The following is a 10,000-nucleotide window of genomic DNA, read 5'->3' as shown; positions in this document are numbered from 1 at the left end:
AGACAGACAGATGGAGAGAGAGAGAGAGAGTAGGAGAGGGAGAGGGAGAGAGAGGGAGAGGAGAGGAAGAGAGAGAGGAGGAGAGAGAGAGAGAGGAAGAGAGAGAGAGAGAGAGAGAGAGAGAGAGAGAGGAGAGAAGAGGAGAGAGAGGGAGAGGAGAGAGGGAGGGAGGGAGAGGGGGGGAGGGAGAGAGGAGAGAGGGAGAGGGAGGAGAGAGGGAGGGAGGGAGAGAGGGAGAGAGGAGGAGAGAGGAGAGAGGGAGAGAGAGAGAGAGAGAGAGAGAGAGAGAGAGAGAGAGAGAGAGAGAGAGAGAGAGAGAGAGAGAGAGAGAGAGAGAGAGAGAGAGAGAGAGAGAGAGAGGGAAAAAGGAAGAAATTACATATTTGATTTCCCCTAAACTTCAGAATGAATAATACAGTATATACAAAATCCCTACCTCTTCATCGGTGAACAAGTCAACAGCTAATCGTTCTCCACCAACACTTCTATAGCCAGCAGAACCATAGATATAATCGTATTGCAAAGCATCTGGGTAGGCATAATGCAAGCACATCTCGCTCTTATCTTGGCCAATCATACAAGCAGTAGTAATGTTTTCTGTGAGGATAGTGCCTTCATAATAAGCCTCGGGCATAAGTACGAAGTAGTCCTGAAAATGGCAAGAAAATTATTGAAATCTTACTTCTTTTGCCCTCCAAAATTATTAATTATTCTTTATCAAAATAAAAGGCTGCCAATGTCAAACTAAACATCTTTTGCACTGATAAAAAAAAATGAAAAATAGAGAAGGATAAATCAATCACTATAATCTTTATCATGCAAAGTAAAAAAAAATACTTCTGTTGAATGTCTTTAATACAAATTTAATATTTTAGAATTCTGAATCATCTTACACCTTCAAACAACGAACACATACCAAGAAAAGATTCTGGCTGTTGACGATGGAAACGGTCCAGCGTCCAGGGTTCATGACCAGATGGACGGGGAAATCGCCTGGCATTCTGACAACAGTCATGAGCTCTGGTCCAGATGTTGGCAGGAAGTAAACAGTATCTTCCTGATAAGAACAAAAGATAATAATGAAACAGAGAATTACCATAAATCTTCATGGAGAGACAATTAGTCCACTTTTTATGAAAAAATCCTTACAAATATGGAGCATGAATAGGTAACGGGCAAATATTATGATACAATGAAAAAAACATATTAAAAAAATAAATGTAATCACAGGTGCAACACAAGAATCCAAATTCAATTGAATTAATAATATAGCACTTCAAAAAGTAAAGATATTGGGGTAATCAGATAACATTTAATCAGTTAATTTTCATCAAAGACTTCGACTATAAGTGATCCCCGAATGTGGTACCTGTTCTATATCATTGGGATTGTCTGGCGTAATCTTGACGGTGCCGACAATTGTCCTGGAACTTGGATTGCGGTAGTACATCAACATACGATAGAGCGATGGCTTTTCGATGTACACTTCATGTATGATTTCCTTTTGGATATCGGAGAATACGGCGTAGCCCCTCCATGAATAGCCCGGGAACACTTCCTCGTCGTATCCAAACCTGAGGGATATAACGACTCTCAGAAAATATGTAACGTCCATAAAGTCCGCGGGAAGCACAAAACATCTATCATTCATGTATGATTCCTGTATAAGAGAATTAAAACTCCAAAGTGGTCCTTTTGGTTCCCGTACCTCACGGCTGTGTTCTGTGGAGTGTGTCCATCCTCGGCCTCGTACTTCAGCTGGTAAAGCGTCGGGAAGTAATGCAGCTTCAGAACCTCGTTGCACCTCTGCCCTGTGACCCTCGGCCTGCAGCGGCACTGGCCGGTGATCTTGTCGCAAGTGTTGTCAACGGAGCCGCCCTGGTTGCAACCACACTCCGAGCAGCCAAAGAGGTTGTTTTCCAGGAGGTTGAAGGTTCCGTCACGGCACTCGTTGCATCTGCGAGCTGTGACTCCGGGCTTGCAGAAGCATTGGCCTGTCTCGGAGTTGCAGGAAGCCACGCCGCCGATGGTTCCCGGCGTGTGGCAGCCACAGTCCTCGCAGCCGAGGGGATTGTCATAGCGAAGGTTCCAGTACAGATCCTTGCACATGTTGCAGATCCTCCCTGTGACACGTTCTTTACACTCGCACAATTCTCCTACTGGAGCATTGCCGCAGCCGGCAAAGGTTTCCAGAACACCAGCAGGGTTACAATTGCATTCTGAAATTCAAGACATGCATAAGGTTTAGAACACACCATCTATAACTTGAAATTGCAATATCTATGCGTGAGCCTATATATATGCGTGAGCGCCTGTAAGAATTCTATTATGTGGTCACGTGTGTTGGGAAGGGGATTGAACATGCTTCACGAACTCGTACTATCTTCTGAGTTGTGACGCTGCTCTCGTGACTGCATTGTTTAACTTTACGAAAAACTATTCAATATCAAAAATTAAGTTTAAATAATGCATTCTATGACCCCCCTCCCCCCCCACCGGCCAACGCCTCTGTATATGAACAATTCTGTGTCTGTGTAAGCGTACCTGTTTATGTGCACACAAGTATATGTGTCAACCTACCTTCACACAATGGGAAATTATAGAATCCTTCTCTGCACATGTCGCAATGAATGCCATCATAATTGGGTTTGCAGCGGCATTTGCCATCGTTATCGCAGGAGATGCCAATGCTACCCGCCTGGTCGCAGTTGCACGGCATGCACTCCGGGAAATTGTAGTAGCCAGGGCTGCACTGGTCACACGCGCGACCCGCAAAGCCGGCCAGACAAGCACAGGCCCCGGACGCATCGCAGATCGTGGAGGCGGAGCCCCGTTCGTGGCAGCCGCAGCTCTGGATGAGAGGATAGCCCCAAAATCCAGGGGCGCTGCCGTCGCACCGAGACCCGCTGTAGCCGACCAGGCACAGGCACTCCCCGGTGTCCTTGTTGCAGATTTCGTCGTCGGTTCCTCTTGCATCGCAATTACAGACTGCAAAGAAAATTCCACTTATACAGACAAGAAGAAAATGATTATTCATATAATTAAATCCCACTATATACTATATTTCTTTTACTGTATTGCATTAGGCTTCGTCTATTTAGGATACTTGTATAGGAAAAGGATATGCATGCACTTACAAGAGCAAGTAGGGTAGTCATAGTATCCATGCTCGCAGCGCTCGCACGCCCGCCCGCCGAAGTTATTCTCGCAGCTGCACTGTCCGGTGACGATGTCGCAGGTCTCGTTGAGGGAGCCGATGTCGTAGCAGTCACACGGAAGGCACTCGGGGAAGTTGTAGTAGCCCGGCGCACACTCGTCGCAGTTGAGACCTTGGTAGTTCTCCTTGCAGGGGCACTGGCCGCCGCCCACCTCGCACACGCCCCCGACAGTGCCGTTTCGGTGGCAGTCGCACGGCTTGCAGTCCGGGTAGTCGTAGTAGCCGTCGTTGCACTCCTGGCAATACGGAGGAAGGAACTCGGGTCGGCACTCGCACTGGCCCGAGCCCTCGGCGCAGTTGCCGGTCGAGTAGAACACGTTGCACTGACACGGCTGGCAGACGTCGGTGTCATTCAGCTCCCTGTCGTACGGCCGGTAGTACCCCGGGATGCACTTGTCGCAGTTGATGCCCTCGGTGTTGTGCCGGCAGTTCTGGCACACTCCTCCGCCCTCGTAGATGCCGTAGATGTCGATGGAGAGGCCCTTTCGGTTCACCTCTTCGTCAAATATGCACTCGTCTGTGTGGCCGTAGCAGTTGCATGCTGAAAACAGACATGCGTTATCATCTTTCATGTCCCTTAATGAAAGAATTGGGTACTTATCATGATCGTCTTTTTCTATCTATCAGAATAATAGATCGCATGATGTGCCCGATTATACATACACACACACACACACACCCACACACACACACACACACACACACACACACACACACACACACACACACACACACACATATACATTTACAGATATACGTTTATAATCACAAGGACTCCCTTAAAACCCTCCAGCATCACATCTCCCGCCGACCCGAAACGAAGACTCACGTTCGCACACGAAGCCGTCCTGATAGCCGGCGGGCCTCCACTTCTTCTGGATGAAACCCGGACAGCACTCCTCGCACTGGGAGCCGCAGGTGTTGTGCTGGCACCGGCACTGGAGCTTATACAGGTCGTTGGGGTCTGTGATGTCACACACATCTGCGTGGCCGTTGCACACGCACCTGCCTCCAATACTGATGTCTTTGATGGAGTAGAAATACTGGAATGGAAGAGTTGATGCGGAGTGAGTTGGTAGTTATGATAGTCAAAAGGTCTATTCTATTCGGTGGATACAGGGAGTGTTTTTCACCCGTCGAGAAAAACATCTGATAGTGTTTCCTTTTCAGTTAAGTTTACCTGTCTTTGTGTAGAAAACACAATGTCAAGATATCATGTTAACAATCATAACACAGGAATATATTATACATATCAGACAAATTGATGAACAAAGATTAATACCCTAACGATTTTCAAACTAATATCAAATCATCAACTACGGTTTAAAAAAAAAAAAAAAAGTATCCTAGTACCCTTTCCTAATTTTTCGTTCATGTTGTATGTTCCTCCACAACTACCATATAAAAAAAAAACAATACCAATACCATTAACTCGATTTTCCTATTCTTTCATTCGCCCTTTATATCTTCCTTCACATCTCACATCCACCGATAATCACATCCTCATCCCATCAATAAAAAGAACAAAAGCAAAAGCCCGCCTACTCTTCTGGTGACGGACGGGTCCTGCCTGGCCACCGACATGAGATGGCCGAGGAGCGTCTTGGTGCGCAACAGCCTCAGTCGCACGTTAGTCGCTCGCGTGAACTCTTGCAGGACGGACGAGTTGAAGAAACTGTTCGCCGATGGCCGGTTGTTGAGCAGCGACACGACGATCTGAAATGAAGATACAGTCGGAGCCATCCCAGCATTGTGGCGTAAAAAAAAAATGCGAACTGAGAAACACAGTACACGAATTCGTTTTCTTCTATTGAGAAAAAAAATAATCTAGATTTATATTCTAATAGCTTTTAGCTTTCTACATACCTATCTTCAATTACCCTCATCTTTCCCCTCTATTATTCCCCTTTTTTCTATGACATCTGTTTTATCACTTACCTCTCCTCCTTCCAGCGGCACCACCTTAGAGAAATGAGTGACGCAGGTGACATCATTGTCCTCTTCAATGGGCTGCAAAGACTCCTCTCCGAAGAAGTTCTCGCAGTCTCTGTGCAAGGAAGGCAATTTAATCAGAAGTGATCGTAAAACATAAATGAAGGCTTTATCAGTCTGGGAATAAGTAAATCCATAAATGAGTGGATCTATGTATTTGTATATAGATACAGATAGACGGGCAACCATAAATATAGATAGATGGATAAAGAGATGAATCAAGACTGAATATCTTTCATGACAGAATTCCCATGAAAAAGTCTCTTTAACTTCACAATGGTTTATACACACACTCAAACACAGGCAACCATAAATAAACCCCAGCAAACACCAAACACTCGAAACATCCCACCACACGACTCACCCGGGGTTGTCAGCGAAGTACTGCCACGGTGTGTATGATTCCCCGTTGTTCACCGATCGCTCCAGAACCCACACTCCCGGTCGGGGGGAATTACCCATCTTGATGAGCACGTACGCCACTTGGAAGAGCTGTTGAGAAAGTGGTGGGGGATTTTTAGGACATAGTGAGGTTGATTTGGAATAGAGTAGAAAGAAATAATGGATATCTTTGATCTTATTTTGTCAGATTCTGCCTGTTTGTCTCTGTCACTTTTGTCCGCATGCTTTTGTTTATCTCTCTGTAACCGCCTCGACACAAGTACATTTTGCGGTTTATGTTCCTGTTTCCCCTCGTCGCCTCAGGTCAAGAAAGTATCTTTTCTCCAAACTGACCAGAGCCTTGTGAAGCGTTGCCACGCATTATCTTATATAATTCTTAGTGTCTTTCTTATACAAAGCATTACCTGTTTGGACTCAAGATAATCCCCATAATGCGTTTCATTAATTTCTATGAGTATACAATACTTATTACATCGATATTCACAGTTGCTTGTCTCTCGTATACTTTGGCCTTTTCCCCTTGTTCCACGGGTCATAAATAAAGGTTGCCTTTGGCGAAGAGTATGTTTCCTCTTTTTGCCGTTTTTACTGCGAATACAATTTGAACTATTTTTTGAGATGCTATGTACATGACCCAGTTCTCTTTCGTGTCTATCAGTCGAGTCCAGCATCATTCTAGAAAAGCTCTCTGGAGAGGACACGCTCAGCCTCCTGCCTGCTAAGGACGCTCGACTTCGCGGGCATGGCAAGACGCCCCATTCCTCTCTGGGTGCCTCTGCCACGCCTGCCATCTGTACACCACGCTGCCAGAGTAAGAAAGCATCAAAATCTTCACTAACTTTAACTGCACTCCACCGGGTACAATCATCAACAAGTTAGCACTCTCCCTCTCTCCTTCAACAAAGGATTTCACGATTTAGTTTTTATAAGTCACATAAGACACTTACACACACTTATATACACAAATACAAGCACACACACACACACACACACACACACACACACACACACACACACACACACACACACACACACACACACACACACACACAACTATAAACTTTCTAAATCTGAACAGGATATAAAAAGCAAATCTAACAAAGTTTCCCACGCTCTATTCATGACAGTCTATGCTTACAAATTCAAATTCAAATTCAAATTCAAAACACTTTATTCCATAAATTATAATGGTTATTCTTACAAGAGGAAAACAGAAAGCAAGAGTCAAGGAGCGAGTTGTCCTGCAAGACATAGCATGACTAACAACATGACATTTAATATCAACACCCTGACCTCATCTTCTAAAACTGTGATACTGCTATACTGTCATACCATTTGCAGCATTGCAATGGCATTTAGTTATGTTACTTCATTGTTAATACACGCCGTTTTGGAATTCAGATTTTTTGTCCTGTTAATCAGCTAAACTTATGTTGAAATTGAACACTGTTGTTCGGTTGCATTATTCGATAGTCGATTTTTGTATTATTGTTGCAAGCCATACACTGTTGCTACGATGTCTTAGGCATTGCTTTGGTAATCAGGCCAAATATCTTTGTTAGCTAACTTTAAACTGATGGGAATTCTTGTTATCATGCAATTTATACGATCTAGTTATGTTGACGCTACAAACGCACGCTGACTTGCTCATCAATTATATTTATCTTCTTATTCCATAATCCTCATAAGGAAACATACCGATACACACACATGCACACACGCGCACGCGTGTGCACACACAACACACACACACACACACACACACACACACACACACACACACACACACACACACACACACACACCACACCACACAACACAACACAACACAACACAACACAACACAACACAACACAACACAACACACACATATATATATATATAATACATTCGCACGCACACGAATACACGCGCGCAAGCACGCATGTACACACGCTCGTCTGTGATACTGTTGAATATCGTAGCAGAAAACCAAAACAGGATCGTGTGTACACAGATAACATGAAAAAGCAACAGTAACGAAAGAATAACAACTCGTGACGTTTCGAATCCACCAAGGAATCCTACCCAGACGAAGCAAAAACGTTCGATTATTTTTTAAATCATTCTGTTTATACTGAGGCTGCGTTTCCTTTTATTTATTTCATTAGGATACGCATCTGCCCGAGTCTCCCTTTCTTCTAAAATGAGTGTCCTCTTTCTAATTATAAACAATTCTTCGCGCATCAGACGGAAATACCTAGTAATTAAAGGATATTGATAATGTAGATTCGCCGATAATTAACTCATAATACATCAGTCCCTGTTACATAGAGTGAAGTAATTAGACTCAAGCCATCGTGTTCAAGGACATACAGTACATATCATGAAGTATCTCAGGTCCATCGCCAGTAACCTTATCAAAGACAGACAGCTGTGACCCTCTTCGCCTGACAACTGTGACCTTTTTATCTGGTGCGCTGACCCTTTAGTTGCTCTGGAGATTCTCTTTGCCTCGTTCTGTCTCTCTGTCTCTGTCTCTGTCTCTGTCTCTGTCTCTGTCTCTGTCTCTGTCTCTGTCTCTGTCTCTGTCTCTGTCTCTGTCTCTGTCTCTGTCTCTGTCTCTGTCTCTCTCTCTCTCTCTCCCATTCTCTCTCTCTCTCCCATTCTCTCTCTCTCTCCCATTCTCTCTCTCTCTCCCATTCTCTCTCTCTCTCCCATTCTCTCTCTCTCTCCCGTTTTCTCTCTCTCCCGTTTTTTTTTTCTCTCTCTCTCCCACTCTCTCTCTCACTCCCACTCTCTCTCTCTCTCTCCCACTCTCTCTCTCTCTCTCTCTCTCTCTCCCACTCTCTCTCTCTCTCCCTCTCTCTCTCTCTCTCCCTCTCTCTCTCTCTCTCTCTCCCTCTCTCTCTCTCTCCCACTCTCTCTCTCTCCCACTCTCTCTCTCTCCCACTCTCTCTCTCTCCCTCTCTCTCTCTCTCCCACTCTCTCTCTCTCTCCCACTCTCTCTCTCTCTCTCTCTCTCTCTCTCTCTCTCTGTCTCTCTCTCTGTCTCTGTCTCTGTCTCTGTCTCTGTCTCTGTCTCTGTCTCTGTCTCCCATTCTCTCTCTCTCTCCCATTCTCTCTCTCTCTCCCGTTTTCTATCTCTCTCCCGTTTTCTCTCTCTCTCCCGTTTTCTCTCTCTCCCGTTTTCTCTCTCTCCCACTCTCTCTCTCTCTCTCTCCCACTCTCTCTCTCATTCTCTCCCACTCTCTCTCTCCCACTCACCCACTCTCTCTCTCCCACTCTCTCTCTCTCTCCCACTCTCTCTCTCTCTCCCACTCTCTCTCTCTCTCCCACTCTCTCTCTCTCTCCCACTCTCTCTCTCTCTCCCACTCTCTCTCTCTCCCACTCTCTCTCTCTCTCTCTCTCTCCCACTCTCTCTCTCTCCCACTCTCTCTCTCTCCCACTCTCTCTCTCTCCCTCTCTCTCTCTCCCACTCTCTCTCTCACTCTCTCTCTCCCATTCCCTCTCTCCCACCCATTCTTCCTAATGATCCGAAACCAAAATTCCTTCTCATGAACGTACGGTGTGCCGTGTATTCGTAAGACCATGAACTTGTATGGCCGAGTGTCAAACACTGGGTCGCCATTTTGACTCTGACAAACAGCTGTTGAGACGAGATAGTAACTGCCAGGGGGAGGGGGGGGGAGGAGCTGGAGGGGGAAGGGGAGGAGGGGTGACCCTTATCCAATTACTCGCCAGGAGGAGCCGGCACTCCCGCCCGCGACTCCTACTCGGGCCGTGGGCGTATTCGCGCGCCCACTGTGTCTTGCTCTGTCTTTTGGCTCTGAATGTTTCTGATATCTATTGTAGTTGTGTTCTTTCTCTCTCTCTTACTCCATTTATCTCTGTCTCCTCATCTGAACCTTACTCTCACTCTCACTCTCACTCTCACTCTCATACTCTCTTACTATGCCCTGTCTTCCTCCTTCTCCCTACTCCTTCTCCTTTCTTCCTTCTTTTCCCTTTCCCTTATTTCTCCTTCTACCTTATATCCTTTCCCTCCCTCTTTCCTCTTTCCTCCCTCTACCTTTTCCCTTTCCCTCCCTCTTTCCCTCCCTCTTTCCCTCCCTGAGTCAATCCCGGATTCAACATCCAATCCTCACCATCGCTCGCCTATGCCCAAGCGAGTCCCCAAATCCACTATACCTCGTAAAAAATGCCTATGCTCATGCCTCTCATTCCTTATCTCTCAAATGCCTTGGAATGCCACACGAGATTCTGCACGGACAGCGAGATTCCCGGATGTAGCGTAAACTCTTTCGCCGTCAATTAAAGAAGGGAGGGAGGGAGAGAGGGATAAGGGCCTAAACGCAATTTTCGCTTCAGGGAAAGTACGAAAACCTTAATGATTTCGACTTTGGAGAT

The 10,000-nt window shown here is 45.7% G+C and overlaps 1 protein-coding gene across 1 annotated transcript in view; it reads right to left on the bottom strand.

Moving 5' to 3' along the window:
* LanA (laminin subunit alpha) overlaps nucleotides 1-10,000 on the bottom strand; it is a 62,721-nt gene that overhangs the window by 42,926 nt on the left and 9,795 nt on the right. Inside the window, exons 3-12 of the mRNA XM_086532992.1 lie at nucleotides 5,574-5,701; nucleotides 5,156-5,264; nucleotides 4,763-4,933; nucleotides 4,047-4,260; nucleotides 3,138-3,758; nucleotides 2,581-2,988; nucleotides 1,709-2,219; nucleotides 1,370-1,574; nucleotides 917-1,057; nucleotides 437-649 (exon numbers count right to left, since the gene is read on the bottom strand). Of these exons, the coding sequence (XP_086389118.1) occupies nucleotides 437-649; nucleotides 917-1,057; nucleotides 1,370-1,574; nucleotides 1,709-2,219; nucleotides 2,581-2,988; nucleotides 3,138-3,758; nucleotides 4,047-4,260; nucleotides 4,763-4,933; nucleotides 5,156-5,264; nucleotides 5,574-5,701 (2,721 nt within the window). The remainder of the gene's footprint in view (nucleotides 1-436; nucleotides 650-916; nucleotides 1,058-1,369; nucleotides 1,575-1,708; nucleotides 2,220-2,580; nucleotides 2,989-3,137; nucleotides 3,759-4,046; nucleotides 4,261-4,762; nucleotides 4,934-5,155; nucleotides 5,265-5,573; nucleotides 5,702-10,000) is intronic.

This window comes from Penaeus japonicus, unplaced genomic scaffold (genome assembly GCF_977035675.1).
Source record: "Penaeus japonicus unplaced genomic scaffold, GWHDUDI00000001_assembly GWHDUDI00000038, whole genome shotgun sequence".
Lineage (NCBI taxonomy): Eukaryota > Metazoa > Arthropoda > Malacostraca > Decapoda > Penaeidae > Penaeus > Penaeus japonicus.
Note: the sequence above shows the minus strand (reverse complement) of the source record. Positions and strands in the feature narration are given on the sequence as shown.